This window comes from Podarcis liolepis (assembly GCF_965112155.1).
Source record: "Podarcis liolepis genome assembly, chromosome: 3".
NCBI lineage: Eukaryota > Metazoa > Chordata > Lepidosauria > Squamata > Lacertidae > Podarcis > Podarcis liolepis.
This window is the reverse complement of record NC_139557.1, coordinates 120936595-120958266: the sequence shown is the minus strand read 5'-3', so window position 1 is coordinate 120958266 and position 21672 is coordinate 120936595. Positions and strand designations below refer to the sequence as shown.

The following is a 21672-nucleotide window of genomic DNA, read 5'->3' as shown; positions in this document are numbered from 1 at the left end:
GTGTCATTCATTCTCCATCTAAATTGACCAGTTATTGTGAGTTTCATCTCCATCTTCACGGCGTTATGGTCGGAGCAAGTTTTTGGGCAGATTTCCACTTTCTTGATCTTCGGAGCCATTCCACTAGTAACCCAGATTTGATCGATTCTGGTCCAGGTCATCATTGCTTGGGAGAAAAAGGTTCCCTCTCTCTCCAGAGGGTTCCTTGTTCTCCAGATATCTATCAAGTCCATATTTTCAGTCATTTCGAAAAAAGTCTTAGGGAGTCTCCCTTCCTTGGTGACTGTAAGTCTTTGTGCCTTGTCCATATTAGTGGAGACCACGCCATTCATGTCTCCCATAATTATCATATTGTAGTCCAGATAGTCCATCAAAGTTTCATGAAGTCTCTTAAAGAAGTCGGATTTGCCTTCATTTGGTGCATAAATTCCAACAACTAAGAATTTTTCTCCTTGTACTTGTATCTCCACAGCCAGATATCTCCCTTGTTCATCTTTGAATATCATTTTTGGAGCCCATTTCTCCTTCACATATATTACAACTCCTCTCTTCTTAACCTTGTCTGATGAAATAAATTCTTGTCCTAGCCTTTTATTTGAAAGTAATCTCCTGTGGGCTCTGGTTATGTGAGTTTCTTGTAAGCATATCAAGTCCAATTGTTCTCTATTCAATATATGAAATACTTGTCTTCTCTTCAAAGGCCCATTGAGCCCATTACAATTCCAACTGAGGAATTGCAGAGCCATCTTGTTATTTTTCTAAGGCTCCTCCAACAGCTCCAAGTTGTTGCTCTTCTTCTGATGGTAGTGGTTTTTGTCCAAACGAGAGATTCAAGATATCCAATGCTCTCCTCTGTTCTGCAAGTACGTCAACAGTCCCCTTCTGTAAGTCCTCCTGGTATCTTGCCAAAAATTTGTCTTTATCTTGAATTGTCTTTATTTTCACCTTGTTTCCCTTAAAGTCAAATGACAGCCCTTGTGGGAATTCCCACCTGAAACGAATAGCGTTTTTCTTTAATAAAAGGGCTAAGTCCTTGTAGAAGTTTCTTAAGTCCAGAAAATATTTTGGGATGTCTTTAAAGATCTGTGCAGCTGAGTTTCCAATCTGCAAGGCCTTTTCAAAGTGTAGTCCCAATATTTTGTCTCTTTCCTCCTTGGATCTGAGTGTAATCAAGCAGTCTCTCGGAGTCTTTCTGTTTTGCTTCTTACCCAATCTAAAGGCAGTCGTAATTTTGAATTCGTCTTCCTGGAGTTCCCAACAATCCACAAACTCCTGTGTCAAGTATTCCACAAGGTTGTCTCCTTCATTCTCCGGGATCAATCTTATTTTTAAATTTCTCTCTTTCCTCTGTAGCTCCCACAAGGCCAAGGTTGCATCATGCTCATAAACCTTCTTGGCGATCGGCTCTAATTTCTCCTGTGTCTCTCCCGCAGTAGCTTTGGCGTCTTCCGCAATTTGACGCGTAGTGGCGTTTTCCTCCACCAATTTATTTATAGATTCTGTATTCTGGTTTAATCTTGCTGAAATTTCTGCTAATTTTAGTGTATTCTCTGAAGTCTGTTTTGTCAGAGACTCCAGAGTTTGGTTTATCTTAAGCAAGGCATCTGTCACAGCTTCCATAGAGACGGCTGCTCCTTTGTCTTGTCCTGTTGATGCTGTTGTTCCTGTTGATCCAACTGTTGCGCCTGAAATTGAGCCTCTTTTCTTTGCCTGTAACTGTTGCAGCTGTTGTTGTTGTTGTTGCTTGGTCTTGGCCCTTGTGACTATCTCTTCTTGTGTGCCACTCATGTCAAGGTCAGTTCCCACGGGATTTATTCTCCCTTGGAAAATTCCACTGTCTTAGGCCGTGCCGGGCTTCACTTTGTCCTCTAGAGGGAGCAAATCAAAATGGCCATAGAGCAAAGTTTCCAAGTATAGAGACAAAGGAGACTGTCCCAAATGTCCAAAATATAAAAAGGGAGATTAACCCAGTCAAAAGTCTAAAAGCTTGTTGCTTCAAATTGCCACAGTTGCCCTATTTATGCTACTTCTTGTTGTATTGTACAGTAGCCAGGCACTGTGGAAACTTTGTATCAGAGTATCACTTCACAGGAAAAAGTCAGTTCAGTGTACTAAGAAGGCAGACCGTTTCATGCTTTCAAATAAGTGAGACAGCAGAGGTTTTTTACTTCCAACAAATCTTGCAGTTATTGCTCAAATTCACCTCCCCTCTGCCCTGCTAGCTAGAGGGGAGATCAAAGGGTCGGAATGTCCGGTTAAGCTGATCAAAGAGCTGGTTTAAACGGATGCAGGTTTAGAGCTCCGTTGCTTTCACTTTCATGCAGTCGGGGGGAGGCAGACTTCCTTTGTTTAGATCTCCCCCGTTTTTAGCCCAATTTTTAAAATTTGAAAAGTCCCGATTATATTTCAGCTCTTACTCACGGGGATTCAGTCCAGATTTTCTTTTCAGGAAGGAATCGGCGCTCTCCGCTTATGGCGACGCGGCTTCACTTCGCAGGCTGGGTAGCGACTCTCAGCACCGCGCTCACTCCCGATGTCGATCCGTAGCCTTTAAAAAGGCTCTTTCACGGTACCGGGGGGCGCAAAGGTGCCCACCGAGTCTCCTTGTTCTCAGGCTTCAGCGCCTGGGATTTTAGGGGTCCCCCGCTTGCCGTAGCGGGTAAGACCCGAACTTGCGAAGCAGTCCTTCTCCGGAGCTCGGAGCTAGGACCGCCATTAAGCGCTGGCACCGACCGGAAGTCCCAAGGCTGCAAACTTATTTAAAATGTTTTTGATTGATTTAATCACACGAGTCTTAAGTCTGTTTAATTGATCTTGCAATTGAATTTGCATATGAGTAAAAACAGTATTTATGAAGCAAGGATGCATTTTCTTACACGAGGCTTGCACGTTTTGTAGAAGCATCATCTCACAGGCATTGCCTCCCATACGCGAGAGGAGGGATAATGTACCTTTGGAGATGGTGTTTTATACCTGTTTTGGGGGGCAAGAATATTGCTGCTCAGTTGAATCTGGGGCAACTTATTAGTTGATTAAGGTAAAGGTAAAGGTACCCCTGCCCGTACGGGCCAGTCTTGTCAGACTCTAGGGTTGTGCGCTCATCTCACTCTAGAGGCCGGGAGCCAGCGCCGTCCGCAGACACTTCCGGGTCACGTGGCCAGTGTGACATCGCTGCTCTGGCGAGCCAGCACCAGCGCAGCACACGGAACGCCGTTTACCTTCCCGCTACAAAGCGGTACCTATTTATCTACTTGCACTTAAGAGTGCTTTCGAACTGCTAGGTGGGCAGGAGCTGGGACCGAAAGATGGGAGCTCACCCCACCACAGGGATTCGAACCGCCGACCATATGGTTCGGCAAGTCCTAGGCACTGAGGTTTTACCCACAGCGCCACCCGCTTCTTCCATTAGTTGATTAATGTGTTGAAAAAACAACAACTGATGCTGTAACCGATTTGAACATAACAGCTGCATTACTAAAGCGTAACACTTTGAGTATCGACGTGGTGACGTGGTTTGGCAAGATTTCTGGATTGGTGATCCACGCTTTGGATCAGCCAGAGATCAGAAGATCTCATAAAGAAAGGGCACATAAAGAAAGTACAGTCATACTTCTTGTTGCGTTTGCTTCAGGTTAAATCTTTTCAGGTTGCGTCCCGCGGTGACCCGGAAGTACCGGAAAGGGTTACTTCCGGGTTTCGTTGCTCATGCATGCGCAGATGCTCAAAATGATGTCACGCGCATGCGCAGAAGCGGCGAATCGTGACCTGCAGGCTTGGGTTGCGTTCTGCTCATGTTGCGAACGGGGCTCTGGAACGGATCGCATTCGCAACCAGAGGTACCACTGTACTTCTTCAAGCAGCGCAAACAGGCGAACTCCCTGCTACAAGAAGAAGTGAGGGCCACCAAGCTGGGTGGTTTTAAAAGAGGATGGGACAAATTCAAGGAGGGGAGAGGGCTCTTATGCTTGGATCCTGTTTGCTGGTTTCACACACGCATTTGGTCGGCCACTGTGAGAACAGGATGCTGGACTATATGGGCCACGGGCCTGATCCAGCCTCTTCTTTTGCCCTTACCCGAGTCTGGTGGAAAACCAAAGCAATTCTACACTAGCCTTCTCCAACCCAGCACCCTCTAGATCAGGGGTCAGCAAACTTTTTCTTTTTATATATATATATAATATTTTATTAGGTTTTAACAATAGAAAAGGTTAGAAAAATACAAAAAACAAAGAAAATGCAGAATTATAAAATACAAAAATACAGACATTAAGCACAAAAAGAGAAAAAAACCAAAGTTATAAAATACAAAGATAGACATTTAACACAAAATAGAAAAAGAAAAAAGCACATATAAAAAAAACCAAAAATTCCCTCTTTCTTAATTTCTCCTCTTTGATTAACTTATTTTCCTGACTTCCTCACGTCTCCCATTTTTGTATCCCTCTTAAAAATTGGTTCAGCAAATTCATGTCCTGTTAGTCTATCTGTTATTGATCCAATCTTACATTTTACCTTGTTGCTAAAACCCCTGCAATTAATTTCAGTGTCCTCAGCATTCAGAAATTTTACAATATTTCTGCAAATAAGTTTTAAATTTCCTCCAATCTTCTTCCACCGACTCTTCTCCCTGGTCTCGGATTCTGCCAGTCATTTCCGCCATCTCCATATAGTCTATTAGTTGTATCTGCCATTCTTCCAAGGTGGGTAGGTCTTGTGTCTTCCAATGCTGAAAGTTTGCAGGGGTCAGCAAACTTTTTCATCAGGGAGCCGGTCCACTGTCCCTCAGACCTTGAGGGGAGCTGGACTATATTTTTTTGGAGGGGGAATGAATGGATTCCTATGCTCCACAAATACAGTGGTACCTCTGGTTGCGAACGGGATCCATTCCGGAGGCCCATTCACAACATGAATAGAACGCAACCCGCAGCGGCGCATCTGCGCATGTGCGGGTTGCGATTCGCTGCTGATGTGCATGCGCGTGACGTCATTTTGTGCGTCTGCGCATGCGCGAGCGGCGAAACCCGGAAGTAAACCTTTCTAGTACTTCCAGGTCACCGCGGGACGTAACCTGAAAAAACGTATCATGAAGCAAACGTAACATGAGGTATGACTGTAACCCAGGGGTGCATTTTAAATAAAAGCACACATTCTACTCATGTAAAAACACGTTGATTCCCGGACCATCCACGGGCCGGATTTAGAAGGTGATTGGGCCCGGCCTTAGTTTGCCTACCCATGCTCTAGATATTTGGGCTGCAAATCCCAACAGCTTCATTCAGTGCTAACCACGTTGCGAAAGGCTGTTCTATATTGTGATGCATTGCACACGCAGAAAGCCAGAGCGGTCATCTTTGAACCACAGTTTCTCTGTTGTAGATCTTGGAACCTCCATTGTGTAGGTTCTAGGCTATGTATGGTTTGCGCAAGCCGCAGTTTGCTGTGACGCCCAGGTTCAGTCTCTGTCCGGAATAAAAGCTTTGCTCAAAGCCTCTGCTTGAATGAGGTAGCTTTGAAGGACTTGAGGACACTCGGAAGAACGATGTGTTGCTATTCCATTCTTGGCCTGAGTTGTATAAGTCGTGCGGCGTCGAGCATTTGATTATGCTGGATTTATTTTCAGACGTCTGGGGCTGTTCTTATTAACTGTCATCGCTTTGATCGAAAGCGTGTGGCGGATTTCTGCATCTGTAGCGCCTGGCTTGCATGCCTAAACAGAAGCCCTGGGTTTGCAGGTTGTGGCAAGGTGCAAAGAGGACCTTGTGCTGCCTGCTTTTTACAATTTTAACTTGCATTTCACTGGGACAGAGTCGGTTTTCAAGATCGGTTTGGAAAGATGCTAAAGTGAGATTTTATTTATTCGTTTTATTCAGCTAAATTTATATATCCCACTTGATTTCAAGAATACAGTGGTACCTCAGGTTACATATGCTTCAGGTTACATACGCTTCAGGTTACAGACTCCGCTAACCCAGAAATATTACCTTAAGAACTTTGCTTCAGGATGAGAACAGAAATCGTGCTTCTGCGGCGCGGCAGCGGCAGGAGGCCCCATTAGCTAAAGTGGTGCTTCAGGTTAAGAACAGTTTCAGGTTAAGAACGGACCTCCGGAACAAATTAAGTTCTTAACCCGAGGTACCACTGTACCTTTAAGCTACTGGTTCCCAAACTTTCTCAGGCTATTACATCTTTCTCAGGCTATTACTCGTCCTCAGTGCCCCCTACCCTGTAAAAGGCATCATTCAGAATAGCGGTTTGTATGACTCACCAAAGAAGATAACAGCAATTCAAAACAGCAACGATGAATTGCACATTTATTCACAATCCAATTAAAAGTGTTTAATTCAATTAATTCAACAAAATTGATGAACTTGATCCAGTGATACCAGCTTTTCAAAGTCCGCTAGTCATTTACATATCCGGCACCCCAACTTCCACTGCCTCCCCCCTCGCCTCTTTGTGCCCCCCTGGGTATTCCCACTGCCCCATAGGAGGCAGTGCCCCCCAACTTGGGGCACCATTGCTCTCTAAGCAGTTTACAAAAATGTAAAAGAAACATTAACATTCTCCTATTGATTTTTATATATATATAAAAAACCCCACACAGATAAAAACAGGCGTCTAAAAACATTCAAAAGAGGTTTAGAACCAGAAGTAAAGGTAAAGGGACCCCTGACCACTAGGTCCAGTCGTGGCCGACTCTGAGGTTGCGGCACTCATCTCGCTTTATTGGCTGAGGGAGCCGGCGTACAGCTTCATGTGGCCAGCATGACTAAGCCGCTTCTGGCGAAGCAGAGCAGCGCACGGAAATGCCGTTTACCTTCTATTTATCTACTTGCACTTTGACGTGCTTTTGAACTGCTAGGTTGGCAGGAGCAGGGACCGAGCAACGGGAGCTCACCCCGTCCTTGTACCAAGATGATGGAGATGTCAAGTGCCAATCCTGGCACTCGGGCATCTTCACTTGGTCACAAGTGGTTGGAAGTCAGGTGCAAAATGTGCCTGGCTAATTTCAAACACTGCTGCTTGCCTTCCCCAGTATCCTGCTGTAATGGGTATGGGGTTGCTCGTGCGTAAGTTGCCGCCTCTCCTGGTTATGTTGCCTTGTTAAACCTTTCTGTCTGGACAACCCTTCAATTCGTGCCTGCCTCAGTCGCTGGCAGAATCCGTCAGTGGGCGTTTCTTAAATCTTTTCCAACATAAAAGTTGTTTGACACCCAGTCTCCTCCTACTCTCTCTGTGCGGAGGTCTTCTGCGCAGGGTGGGCGTGGGTAGCGGAGGACCCGTGCTCTCCCCGCTGGTGTCCAGTGAAGAGTGCTGGAGCCCTCTCGCCGATTCCCCCATCAGCCCCTCTATATCCCTGGTGTTGCGCTGATTGGCTTCCCCATCTGCGGAGCTGCCTCTCTCCCTGCTGGGCCCTTCTCCAGCATCATTTGAGAGCCTTCCCTCCGCCTCTAGCTCCGATGTCAGCCCGGTGCTTCTGGAAAGCCAGCAAGCAGGATACGAAAGCAAGGACCTTCTTGCACCTTTGCTGCCCAACACCTGGTATTCAGCAGCAAACTTCCTCTGGACCTGGGGGCTCCACATTTGGGGCAAGGAAAAAGAGAAAGCATTAATTCGTTCTGGAAGTCCATTCCAAAACCAAAGCGTTCCAAAACCAAGGCATGCTTTCCCATAGAAAGTAATGCAAAATGGATTAATCCATTCCAGACTTTTAAAAGCAACCCCTAAAAAGGCAATTTAACATGAATTTTACTATCTGACGAGACCATTGAACCATAAAATGAAAGCAGCAAATAATGTACTGTAGTCACACAATCAATCAATCAATCAATCAGTAGCTGAACTGGGTTCCACACAGTCCCAAAAACAAAAAAGAGCTGCCAAAACAAAAACGCAAAATAAATAGCAAAAACAGACAGATCTCAGTGCAACACTCAAAATGGAAGTGTGGCACTCAAATCAGAAGCGTAACACTCAAAAAAGAGCATGTTAGGCTTCCGAAAAGAGTTTGCAAACTGGAACACTAACTTCCGGGTTTGCAGTGTTTGGGTTCCATGTTGTTTGAGTACCAAGGCGTTTGAGAACCAAGGTACCACTCTGTTTGTTTCACAACATTTATATACCACTTGGTCGCAGGAGACCTCAAAGTGGTTTACAAAACAATTTTTTTGCTTGAGAACCTATTGAGCGCATTGAATCCAGACCATCCCTTAGAGACAGTTAAAGGGGGTTATTTATTGGCCTGTGAGCCGACGCATCGTGTCTTTAAATGCTCCGTATCTTCATTCATTAAGTAATTAAAAAATTATTTAAAATGCATTGCATCATTAACTATTATTATTAAAGTAAAATGCTTTTGATTTTTATTACCGTTAAAACTGGCTTACAGTAACAATAATAACATTTCATGACATTATTATTTATTAAAGTCCTATGTTATTTATTAAATTTCCATATCGTTAGCAATTTAACGCAGCCCGTCGGGTCCAAAGATTCCCAGAGCTGCATACGTAGGAGTAATAAAAACAAGGCAGCAGAGGGCAAAAGACATGGCACGAAAGGAAAAAAGGTGAGGAGGGAAGAGGAAAACAAGCAGAAACAGTTAAAGTCCTTATAATGGCCAGCTTGAATGGGATTGGTTTGGGGATAGGAGGTATCTTAGTACAACTGCTGCTAAATGACCTTTTAAGGGATGGGAGGATTCAGATGGCCATTGATCTCTCAGGTAAGCCTAATAATAATAATAATAATAATAATAATAATAATAATAATAATAGAGTCGGCCTGGTTTTCCATCTCTTTCTCTCTCTCTCCCCTGCAGTCTGATGAAATGGAAATATAATATAATATAATTCCAGAAAGTCACCCTGTCCCTGGGTTTTTGCAAGCCTTCTCCCTCCCCCTCAGCCAGTCTGTACCTTCTTATAATACCGTTTCAGTGTGATTTTTTATTTATTTTAAGCACGAGGTTGATGAATGATGCCCGTTTCTGTTGCAAATATTTCTGCTTCCAGAGGCAGCCTCATTTGACAATCTCCTGCTCTCTGAAAGAGAGATGACTCTTTGCAGAGCGCAAACGCCCTTCCTTTATTTATCCGCTCTTATTTTATTTTTATTTTTTTAGTTTGAAAAGAAAGTCTTGCTCTTTCCTCTCCCACTTTCCCCCAACAGTTGGTCAAGTCCAGGGAAGGAAAATAAAAATTTTTAAAAAGAGGTCAGCACTGGCCCCCTTCAAAAGAAACAAATTGAAAGCAATGCAATTAAAGGTGTTGCGGGGAATTATAAGGTCTTGCAAACATTATGTAGCGATAAACCGCTAATGGGAAAGTGTGTCCCTTAATTAACAAGGAACATCACATTATTCTTAAATGTCTGGCTGCAGAGCTACTTAGTAAATTGGCCGGCTGGAGCTCGAGGGCACGTTTACACGAGGGATTTACACCAGGGTCTTGCAGCCTCTGTTGCAACTGGGGCCTGCCCCTTTTGGGCTATGTTGTTGTTATTGTTTAGTCGTTTAGTCTTGTCCGCCTCTTCATGACCCCCTGGACCAGAGCACGCCAGGCCCTCCTGTCTTCCACTGCCTCCCGCAGTTTGGTCAAACTCATGTTGGTCACTTCGAGAACACTGTCCCACCATCTCGTCCTCCGTCGTCCCCTTCTCCTTGTGCCCTCCATCTTTCCCAACATCAGGGTCTTTTCCAGGGAGTCTTCTCTTCTCATGAGGGGGCCAAAGTCTTGGAGCCTCAGCTTCAGGATCTGTCCTTCCAGTGAGCACTCAGGGCTGATTTCCTTAAGGATGGAGAGGTTTGATCTTCTTACAGTCCATGGGACTCTCAAGAGTCTCCTCCAGCACCAGAATTCAAAAGCATCAATTCTTTGGCGATGAGCCTTCTTTATGGTCCAGCTCTCACTTCCATACATCACTACTGGGAAAACCAGAGCTTTTACTATACGGACCTTTGTCGGCAAGGTGATGCCTCTGCTGTTGGATTAGGGTGCATCATTTTAGGAGGTGAAACTTATTTTTTTTAACCATTTTTTTAAGCGAGGCGTCTTGAAAATATGATTTTTAAAATAATGACCTTTATTGGTTTTTCAGTTACATACTCCACACATACTCCCTCCTTCCTAAAAATTTAGATACGATTTTAAAAAGCCAGAAGGAGGAAGGAATGAAAATACGATTTTGGGTTTGGAGGAATTCAAATCAGCTATTCCTTTTTTGTGATGAGACTGCATATAGCTTGGCAAGTCCGCGTTTGGTGAAGAAGCATGCAATCCACTTTCAGAAAACCTAACTATTTTAGTTTTGCCTTCTGAAAACGTCAGGAGATGCTAAACGATAGATAGATAGATAGATAGATAGATAGATAGATAGATAGATAATGAATAGTAATAGTAATATATAATATTACCACAGGTTTATTTCTATGCAATTTTACACACATTTTGCTTACCAGGAAAAATAAATTATATGAATTTAACTAATATATTTTATCTAATCTTAATCCTATCTTGTGAGTTTGTATACTGCCCTCTATCCATAAATGAGCACCCCTCATTTTGGGGGGATTTGAAAGCTGAAAAATTCAGCACTCCGGAAGTTAGATGCAGGATGAGTTCCTCACGTGAGCGAGAGCGAAGGGTGTTGCAGGAAACTTGTTTGTTCCCGAGGGCCGCCTTCCCTCCAGGGGAGTCTCCCTGGGGCCGTACGGCAGTGGTGGGCGTGGCCAGAGGCAGAAGTGGGCAGGGCAGCGAATGTGAAATATCCCTTTGTGCAAAGGGCTATTTTCCATGCATGCCCCTTGTCCCATCCTGCACCCAGACCAGCAAGTGGCGTTATCAGAATCCAAGGACCCATTTCAGCCAGGCAAGAGGCAAATGTGCCCTGGAGAGAGTTTTGAGGGCCACAGAGAGAGACCCGGGGGCCACATTGAACTGTCTGCATCTGCGATTCCGCACCCGGCTTCAATCACAGACATTTTTTGGGAAGCAATTAAGGTTTCCCTCAACGAGACTCTTAGTAGCACTTGTGGAGAGGCAGGTGTGTGTTACAGCAGAAATTTGGTGAACAGTGAGATTTACGGCTGAGAGTTGCAGTTCTAAAGACTCGGACGGACATAGCAGAAAAGCCAGATTTTTCACCGGTAGTTCGGCGGGAGGAATTCCCTGTTGCAATAAAAGAGGGTGTTCCCACCGCAAGTGTTTCGGATTTCCAGGCAGAAGGACATCTCTCTCCTCCTCCTCTGGGGTTCCACTGCCCTCCAAGCCGATTTCGGGGGTGCAGGAGGGAAAGCCTGTTGCTCAAGCAGAAGAGCTTGCACAGGGCTTCCTCTGACAAAACTTGTTAGTTTAGTGTGCAATTGTTGTTGTTTAGTCGTGTCCGCCTCTTCGTGACCCCCTGGACCAGAGCACGCCAAACACTCCTGTCTTCCACTGCCTCCCGCAGTTTGGTCAAACTCATGCTGGTAGCTTCAAGAACACTGTCCCACCATCTCGTCCTCTGTCGTCCCCTTCTCCTTGTGCCCTCCATCTTTCCCAACATCAGGGTCTTTTCCAGGGAGTCTTCTCTTCTCCTGAGGTGGCCAAAGTCTTGGAGCCTCAGCTTCAGGATCTGTCCTTCCAGTGAGCACTCAGGGCTGATTTCCTTCAGAATGGAGAGGTTTGATCTTCTTGCAATCCATGGGACTCTCAAGAGTCTCCTCCTGCACCATAATTCAAAAGCATCCATTCTTTGGTAATCAGCCTTCTTTATGGTCCAGCTCTCACTTCCATACATCACTACTGGGAAAACCATAGCTTTAACTATACGGGCCTTTGTTGGCAAGGTGATGTCTCTAGTGTGCAATTACCCCAAGTTAATTCTACCTGTGCTTGATGAGTCTAGAAAGTGCATTTAGGATTCCAAGAGAATTAAGGATTCCAAGAGATTTTCGGGTTCCAACCAAAATGTGTTCAAGCATTATCTTCAGTTCTGTCGTTTGCTGATAGGTGTACATTTCCCATGCAAAAAGTCAGAAACAAATCTCTTGACCCAAGCATTTGTTATCTGGATGCGTACATACAATTTCTCCTGGAAAAGCAGTATATTGTTCCGTCATTCATTCATTTAACTCGAGCCGTATCAGTCCAAGCACCGTGCCCAGAATTCTTCTCATCTCTCAGAACATATTTCAGTTTCCAGCTCCGTGTGACCACCAACTTTGTGCCGTCATCTTCAAATCTTTTCATCTTTAATCTTAACCTTGCTTTTCAAAAAATCTTCGTAATGGTAATCATTGGTTCTGTAGTGACGATTAAGCTTTAATTTCCTCGATAATTGCAAGCATGCTGTGTGTCTGCCTCATCTGTCTATCTATCTATCTAATCATAGAATTGTAGAATTGTAGAGTTGAAAGAGACCCATGAGGGTCATCTAGTCCAACCCCCTGCAGTGCCCAACGTTGGGATCAAACCCACGACCCTGAGATCAAGCGTCTCATGCTCCACCAACTGAGCCATCCCTGGTGCTCTATCTATCTTTATATCATCTCCAGGATTTATCAGAATATGTGACATGCCCCTTTTGCATTTACTGAACAGTTAAATAGCCCTGGGAGCAAGTCGCATTGCGCTCAGTAGAACTACCTGCTCAGTGGACATGCCTAGGTTAGAAGCATAGCAAGCTGCCTTGTGTAGAGACAGTCCATTTATCTCAGTATTGTCTGCACTGACTGGCAGCAGCCAAGGTTTCAGGTCACCCTCACCTGGAAATGCCAGGGAATGAACCTGGGAACTTCTGCACGCAAGGCAGGTGCCCTATGACTGATCTAAGGGCCCTCCCCCAATTGGGGGTGGATTTAGGACTGGGACACGGGTGGCGCTGTGGGTTAAACCACAGAGCCTAGGGCTTGCCGATCATAAGGTCAGCGGTTCGAATCCCCATGACGGGATGAGCTCCCGTTGCTTGGTCCCTGCTCCTGCCAACCTAGCAGTTCGAACGCACATCAGTGCAAGTAGATAAATAGGTACCACACTGGCGGGAAGGTAAATGGCGTTTCTGTGCGCTGCTCTGGTTCGCCAGAAGCGGCTTAGTCCTGCTGGCCACATGACCCGGAAGCTGTATGCCGGCTCCCTCGGCCAATAAAGCGAGATGAGCGCTACAACCCCAGAGTCGGCCACGACTGGACCTAGCGGTCAGGGGTCCCTTTACCTTTTAGGACTGGGTGAGCAGAGCACATGCTCTGGATTTGGAAAGGAGGTAGGAGGGCTCTAGGACCCTGCGAGAACTCTCACGCCTCCTTCCCAGGGCGCCATAGGGTCCCAGTCTGCCACTGCCCCAATGAGGCGGGAAGGAGAAGGATATATCAATGTATTTATTTTTGATATATTTCATCTAGAGTGGCTGGGAGCTGGGGGCACTGTTATACAGTGGTTTCGCTCCTTCCTCCTGGGCCGTGTTCAGAAAGTGGTGGGGGGGGGGATGAGTGTTCAGACCCCTGGGCTCTCACTTGTGGGGTGCCTCGGGGTTCTGTCCTCTCCCCCATGCTTTTCAAGATCTACATGCAGCCGCTGGGAGAGATCATCAGGGGGTTTGGGCTGGGTTTCATCAGTATGCGATGATACCCAGCTCTACCTCTCTTTCAAATTGGAACCAGTGAAGGCAGTGAAGATCCTGTGTGAGTGTCTGGAGGCGGTTGGAGGATGGATTGCGGCTAACAGATTGAGGTTGAATCCTGACAAGACAGAAGTACTGTTTTTGAGGGACGGGGACGGGCAGGTGTGGAGGACTCCCTGGTCCTGAATGGGGTAACTGTGCCCCTGAAGGACCAGGTGCGCAGCCTGGGAGTCATTTTGGACTCCCAGCTGTCCATGGAGGCACAGTTTAATTTTGTGTCCAGGGCAGCTGTTTACCAGCTCCACCTGGTACGCAGGCTGAGACTCTACCTGCCCGCAAACTGTCTCACCAGAGTGGTGCATCCTCTAGTTATCTCCCGCTTGGACTACTGCAATGCATTCGGGGATTCGAACCCTGGTCTCCCAGGTCCCGGTCCAGCACTCTTAACTATGCCAAGTAGAGACGGCTTGGGGAAGTGGATCTGCCTTAAAAGTTACTTTGGAAGAGTTGGGAGGGAAGGAATCGTGCCAGCATCAAGAGGCAGCGAGTTCCAAAGGTGCGTCACTGGCAACAGAGGTGGGTGGAAGTCCCTGGGCATGCCAGAAACAGCACTTTGGATCCCAGCCGTAATTCGGAGCTCTGATCAAAGAGCCTTCCTGGCAGCGTGGTCACTTTAATGAGGTCTCTGGCTGGTGATGGAAGCTGGACTTTTGCCACCAAGACAGCCCCCGTCCGGCCCACCAGATCATGCCAGCTTCCCTCCCGGTGTCCTTTAAAGTGTAGGTTCAGCGATCTTGGCCGGAGTCCAGAGAGGAGTCTGCAAGCATGCCAGGACTTCTCAAGCCTCTTGTTTCTGAATGCTGGAAAACTTTCCAGAGTGGCCCTGGACCATCGCAGTCTTTAATCAGGGTTCCTTGTGCATCGCAGTGGCCAGTGCGTTGGCAGAACGGCGGCTGTGCAAAGGTGGGGGGTGAACAGCTGGCGCATGTGTACGTAAGACTCAAACTCTGGACGTCCAGCGGGCCTGAATGGTTAAATGGTTAAAGGAAGTCCTTTTTCATGCAACACATTTTTAAACAGTGGAACTCTCTCCCACTGGAGACCTTGATGGGTGTCAGGGACTGGTTGGATGCAGAGGAAAGATGGGGAGGAACCAGCTGGGGAACCCTAAGGGATGAAGGCTCAGAGCCCAGGGATGACAGGAGCTCGTCCTACACTCGAGTAGGACCCCGACAGAGACACATGCCCGACTGGCATGTTCTCTCCCTCCTGGTTGATCGTTCGGGAGCTTCAAAAGCTTCCTTCAGCCCGAACATCACAGCGACCGATGTCAACAGACATCGGCACACTTAGGGATCCGCAGAGTCTTCACAGCTTGCGCGACAGACCTCAGCAACTCAGCATTTTGGCTAATCTACTTTATTTACATATAAACACACATGGAGCACTGCAACATGGCTTCCTCTCTCTCTAGTATCAGACAGCAAAGAGAAAGAACAAAAGACAATAGTCCACTTCACGGAACACAGTAACACAAACAACCTGTCTCCGTCACTTCCCACTCTGTGGAGTCAAAACATACACCGTCATGTGAAACAATCCCACGACTGCAATCACGGAGCAGGAATTCTAACAAGGGAGTGGTGGTGGGATGATGATGAGCGGTCCGAGGGAAAAGAGGGAGCAGGCTGAGAAGGGGTGTCGGAAGCTGGAGAGATAACAGGGCTTAGGGAGAAGGGAGAGTCTGTGGCAGAGATAAGCCTAGAATCGGAGGCAGAAGATGAATCGGGAGGAGGGAGGCCGAGAGGCAGAGATGAGTCGGGCTGGTGAAGAGTCACGGGGTTCTGCCCCTCCTGCAGCGACAAGCTCCCCTCGCCACCTGGTCTCCCAGAACCAGCATGAAAAGGGTGGAGGAGAGGTTGGCCGCCTGCAGGAGCAGTCTCCGATTGCTTAGAGGGAACCCTAGAGTGGAGGAGATGTAGGTGACTGTGGAGAGGTGGGAATTTCCAAGCACAATTCAAAGTGTTGGTGCTGACCTTTAAAGCCCTAAATGGCCTTGGCCCAGTAGACCTGAAGGAGCATCTCCACCCCCATCGTTCAGCCTGGACACTGAGGTCCAGCGCCAAGGGCCTTCTGGCAGTTCCCTCATTGCGAGAAGTGAGGTTACAGGGAACCAGGCAGAGGGCCTTTTCGGTGGTGGCACCCACCCTGTGAAACATCCTCTCATCAGATATCAATTTGACTTTTAGAAGACACCTGAAGGGAGGTTTTATTCATAGCTGTCAACATTTCCCTTTTCTGAATAGGATTGCTCGCAAGAAAAGGGAAAAGTTGACATCTATGTTTTTATTATGTTTTTAATATTCTGTTGGGCGCCACCCAGAGTGGCTGGGGCATAAATATTAACTAACTAACTAACTAACTAATTAATTAATTATTGAAGAAGTGTTGGAATCTGGAAAGGAAACAGGGTTTAGTGAGCAGGGAGAATCTGTGGCAGAGAGAAGTCCAGAATCAGAGGCAGAAGATGAAGCAGAGGAGGAGGGAGGCAGAGAGGCAGAGATGAGCCCAGACCCATTCCTGCGCACATTAGGCCTTGCACTTCCGTTCAGACCCGTTTTTGCTAATAGCGAGCTAGCTCCAACTCCTTCAGTGTGACCTGCTGCTGACTCGCTCCTGCAAACGGGCCCCCTTTGGCCTCACCCTGGCCTCTTTCTCGCGTCCCTGCGCCTTCTTCCCTCCTCACCTTCTTCCCCTGTGCCCCCGCAGCCTGCTGGAAACCATGTTTCACTACACCGACGAGCCCCGGTTCACCATAGAGCAGATTGACTTGCTACAGCGCTTGCGGCGCACCGGGATGACGCGGCACGAGATCCTGCACGCTCTGGAGACCTTCGACCGCCTCGACCAGGAGCACAGCGACAAGTTCGGCCGGCGGTCGGCCTACGGGGCCGGCGGCGGCTCCTGCAGCAACAGCACCAACAACGTGGCCGCCTCGTCCTCCACCGCCACGGCCTCCACGCAGACGCACCACTCGGGGATGTCCCCTTCGCCCAGCAACAGCTACGACACCTCCCCGCAGCCCTGCACCACCAACCAGAACGGCCGGGAGAGCAGCGAGCGGCTCTCCGCCTTCAATGGGAAGATGTCGCCCACGCGGTACCCTCTGGCCAGCAGCATGGCGCAGAGGACGTACAGCTTCGAGGCCTCCGAAGAAGACCTGGACGTGGACGACAAGGTGGAGGAGCTGATGAGGTGAGCTCATGGGGCTCGGGGTGGGGCGCGCTCCTGCTGGTGGGCTCGCCGTTAGCACCGCATCCCTTAATTCTGGCCTCCCTCTCCTCAACCGGGGCGCGCAAGGCGGTTTGACGAAAATCAGAGAAAGCGCAGAATTTCTCTGTGGGACCCCCAGATGCCATCTAGACCAACCCCTGCAATTCAGGGATCTCAAGTGTAGCATCCACGACGAGGGGGTGTCCGACCTCTCCTCGAAAGCTTTCAAGGAAGGTCTACCTTTTTCCTGAGGTGACCGCTCCACGGTCAAGGAGCTCTTACCGACAGAAAGTTCCTCCTAATGTGTGTGGATTGGAAATTAGGGTACAATTAGAATAGAGGGGGATATCTCTCTGTGTGTGTTTTATTATTTATGTTGTATTTTTCCTCTCTTTTCTTTCTTCCTTTGCCTTCCTCCCTTTCCTTTTGTTGTTTCTCTTTCTTTCTTTCTAATTTCATTTATTCTAGATAGAATTTTATTGTACAGTAGTATCTCGGGTTACAGACGCTTCAGGTTACATACGCTTCAGGTTACAAACTCCACTAACCCAGAAATAGTACCTCGGGTTAAGAACTTTGCTTCAGGATGAGAACAGAAATCGGGCTCCGGCGGCGCGGCAGCAGCGGGAGGCCCCATTAGCTAAAGTGGTGCTTCAGATTAAGAACAGTTTCAGGTTAAGAACAGACCTCCAGAACGAATTAAGTACTTAACCCGAGGTACAACTGTATTGTGAAAACTTTAATGAAAATTTCCTGGAGAAAGTTCCTGCTACTGTTTAGCGGCTGCTCCCAGAGAGATAGAGAGATGGATAGATAGATATCATGTTGCGGATGCTTTAGTCGAGATCCCTGCATTGCAGGGGGTTGGACTAGATGACCCTCAGGGTCACCTCCAGCCCTGCAGTCCTATGAATCAGTGTTTTAATTCTGTTAGTGTATAATTGTTGGGTTTTTTTCAAATCATTGTCACCATCCCCAGTTTTCAGATGTTCTTATTTTACCTTCAAACTGCCTTGAGTCACTGTCAGGGAGAAAGGTGGTTATAAATTATAATTATAATAATAGTCAGAATTTCATGTGGCCCAAGCAGGCCTTAGATCGGGGGGGGGGGGACAGAGACCCCAAGGGCCGTTTCCCCATCTGGCCCGCCTTCCGAGGGCCACAAGACAGTGGTGGGCGGGGCCAGAGGGAAAAGTGGGTGGAGCAAGGAGCATAAATTCGTCATGAGGACACGTTCCTGCCGGGCAAAAGCATTTGGGGTGGGGTGAGGGGTCGTGGGCAGAGCCCTGAGGCCAGACGGCGAGGCCCGGAGGGGCCTAATTTGTCTACACAGGCTGGCAGCAGCCCTCTCGGGATTTCAGACTGGTCTCTTTGCCAACCCACCCTGAAGATGCGTTTGAACCCGTGGCCTTTGATTCGCAGAACATGTTCTCTGTCCCCGAGTAACGGCTAAGTAATGCGCTAAGCTACACCCCCATGTGCAACACCCTAGTTTGATGCCAGCGCCGTCACTGGTGGGAGAGATTTATTCATCCCTCCGTAATGAAACTTTGCGCATCCCATATGGCTTGCATGAATTTACACGGACTGCGAGTCATCCGTTCTCCTCGTGCGCTTTGATCAGCCAGCGACGCGGATTAAAAGCAATGTCCGACGGCGAGGGCCATCCGTCAGGCCCTTCGCTCCCTCTGCCGCCCCCACCCCCAATTAAACGCGTCTTCAACTCTGGCTCTCTTTCTTGCCCCCCCTCTTTTTAACCTTCTTCTTCTTCTTCGTCTCCCCTCCCCTCCTGTCCACCCTCCAACCCCCCCAAAAAAACTCCCCCTGTTTTGTTAGGAGGGACAGCAGCGTGATAAAAGAGGAAATCAAAGCCTTCCTGGCCAACCGGAGGATTTCGCAAGCCGTCGTAGCGCAGGTAACAGGTAAGAGCTCGGAAACGCCTCGCCTGGACCCCCTCTCCGTAGCTCAGCACCACCGTCTCGCCGCGCCTTCTCCTGCCGGCGCAGATGTTGGGATATCGCTTGGCTTTCTGCATTGCGGTGCAAATCTGTCAGCTTAGTCATGATAATGTATGCCTTTGATTTAAGACCCATTGTGGAACTTCCCTGGTGAATCAGTCTCTCTCTCTTTCTCTGCACCTCCCTTGCCCTGCCTGATCTTCTCTCCCCCTGTTCCTTACGCGGCTTACGTCAGCAGGATATCTCCCTGCTTTTCTTAGGAATGCTGTAACGGGCGTCAAGCGCTTAGCACCGAAATGGCTTTGTTTTTAAATTGTGAACGTCATCCGCAGCCCTTCCGTTGAGAATGGGAAGGTGAGGTTCTGGCCCTTTTAGGGTTCGGAATAGGCCATCCGGGAAGTGGGTGGTGCTGTGGGTTAAACCACAGAGCCTAGGACTTGCTGATCAGAAGGTCGGCGGTTCGAATCCCCGTGATGGGGTGAGCTCCCGTTGCTCGGTCCCAGCTGCTGCCATCCTAGCAGTTCGAAAGCACGAAGTGCAAGTAGATAAATAGGTACTGCTCTGGTGGGAATGTAAACGGCATTTCCATGCGCTGCTCTGGTTCGCCAAAAGCGGCTTAGTCATGCTGGCCACATGACCCGGAAGCTGTACGCCAGCCCCCTCGGCCAATAAAGCGAGATGAGCGCCGCAACCCCAGAGTCGGTCACGACTGGACCTAATGGTCAGGGGTCCCTTTACCTTTACCTAATAGGCCATCCAGGCCTTGTGGGGTGCTTGGCTGGAAAAGCTTTTGTTTAATTGCACCCATGTTGTTTCATTAGCCCAATAACCCAACCTGCCTACTTAAGCCAAGCGAGGGGTAAACACTTAAGGCTGCCTCCTTCCGTCGCTTTGTCTTCCTTTCTGCGGTTCTCAACCTGTGGGTCCCCAGATGTTGTTGGACTACAACTCCCATCACTCCTAGCTAGCAAGGCCAGAGCTCAGGGATGATGGGAGTTGTAGTCCAACAACATCTGGGGACCCACAGGTTGAGAACCGCTGTGCTAGATGCTAAAGAGAGTGAATGGCTCAGTCAGGAGAGCATAAGGCTCTTAGAATCGTAGAGTCGGAAGGGACCTCCAGGGGTCATCTAGTCCAACCCCCAGCAATGCAGGAATCTCAGCTAAAGCACCCGTGACAGATGGTCATCCAGCCTCTGTTTAAGAACCTCCGAGGAAGGAGAGCCCACAGTCTCCCAAGGGAGACCATTCCCTGTCAAACAGCTCTTACTATTAAAGAAATTGGAGTTCTTGTTGGAAATGCACTGAAAAGGATATACCAAGAACTCTGGCCACACCTTTTAATTTAAGGAATTATATATATTAGCAGAATATACACGTTTTTCATCTTAAGTCTTGAGTAGGAATTATTCCTTAAATTAAAAGGTGTGGCCAGAGTTCTTGGTAAACAGCTCTTACTGTCAGAAAGTTTTTCCTGGTATTGAGTTGGAATCATCCCCTTTCTCGTAACTTGAAGCCATGGGTTCGAGTTCTGTCTTCTGCAGCGGGGGGGGGGGGGACAACCTTGCTCCATCTTTCATGTGACAGCCCTTGAGATACTTGAAGATGGTTATCACATCTCCTCTCAGTCTTCTCTTTTGCAGGCTCAACGTACCCAGCACCTTCAACCGTTCCTCATAAGGCTTGGTTTCCAGACCCCTTGATCATCTTGGTCTCCCTCCTCTGCCCACGTTCCAGCTTGTCAACATCCTTCTTAAACGGTGGCACCCAGAACGGGACACCATATTCCAGGTGTGGTCTGACCAACGCAGAATAGTGGTGCAGTGGTACCTCGGGTTACAGGCGCTTCAGGTTACAGACTCCGCTAACCCAGAAATAGTACCTTGGGTTAAGAACTTTGCTTCAGGATGAGAACAGAAATCATGCTCCCGTGGTGCGGTGGCAGCAGGAAGCCCCGTTAGCTAAAGTGGTTCTTCAGGTTAAGAACAGATTCAGGTTAAGAACGGACCTCCGGAACCAATTAAGTACCGTATTTCTCGCTCTATAAGACGCACCAGACCACAAGACGCACCTAGTTTTTGGAGGAGGAAAACAAGAAAAAAAATATTCTGAATCTCAGAAGCCAGAACAGCAAGAGGGATCGCTGCGCAGTGAAAGCAGCAATCCCTCTTGCTGTTCTGGCTTCTGGGATAGCTGCGCAGCCTGCATTCGCTCCATAAGACGTACACACATTTCCCCTTACTTTTTAGGAGGGAAAAAGTGAGTCTTATAGAGCAAAAAATACGGTACTTACTGTACCGAGGTACCACAGTACTATGACTTCCCTTGATCTGAACACTCGACTTCTGCTGATGCAGCCGGGAATAGATTCCTTGGTTTCTTCAGCATCCTGCCTCATCTCTGTCTTCCGGCCTCCCTCCTGCGTCTGATTCAGGACTGCTCACTAAACCCTGTTGCCCCTTCAGCTCCCGACACCTCCCAGTCTTCTCCCTCTTCCTCCCTCTGCCCAACCATCATCACCCCCTGGCTCTGAGCCGCCTTCTCCTGGGGATTCCCTTGGGGGTTCCCCAGCTGGAGTCTCTCACTGCTTCTCATCATCTGGCCAGCCCATGACATTCTACATGTTTACTCTTGCGCTTAAGGACCGCTGAGTACAGCAGGGCTTTCTCCCAGTTAACTGGGAGCATAAGCCGCATAGAATTTCCCCCCGCTGGCCTTGGCTTTAAGGGGGGAATTCGTTTAGGCCTTGTTTAAAGGTAAAGGGACCCCTGACCATTAGATCCAGTCGTGGCCAACTCTGGGGTTGCGGCGCTCATCTCGCTTTACTGGCCGAGGGAGCCGGCGTA

General features: G+C 48.0%; 1 protein-coding gene across 8 annotated transcripts in view; it reads left to right on the top strand.

The window, feature by feature from the left end:
- Positions 1-21672, top strand: part of HMBOX1 (homeobox containing 1) — a 144022-nt gene that overhangs the window by 71484 nt on the left and 50866 nt on the right. For all 8 annotated transcript variants that reach the window (XR_014523569.1, XR_014523570.1, XR_014523571.1 and 5 more), the window contains exons 3-4: positions 16366-16851; positions 18706-18791. Coding sequence is in view for 1 of the 8 variants with exons in the window: in XM_083494639.1 (XP_083350765.1) it covers positions 16366-16851; positions 18706-18791 (572 nt within the window). In the remaining 7 variants the exon portion in view is untranslated. The remainder of the gene's footprint in view (positions 1-16365; positions 16852-18705; positions 18792-21672) is intronic.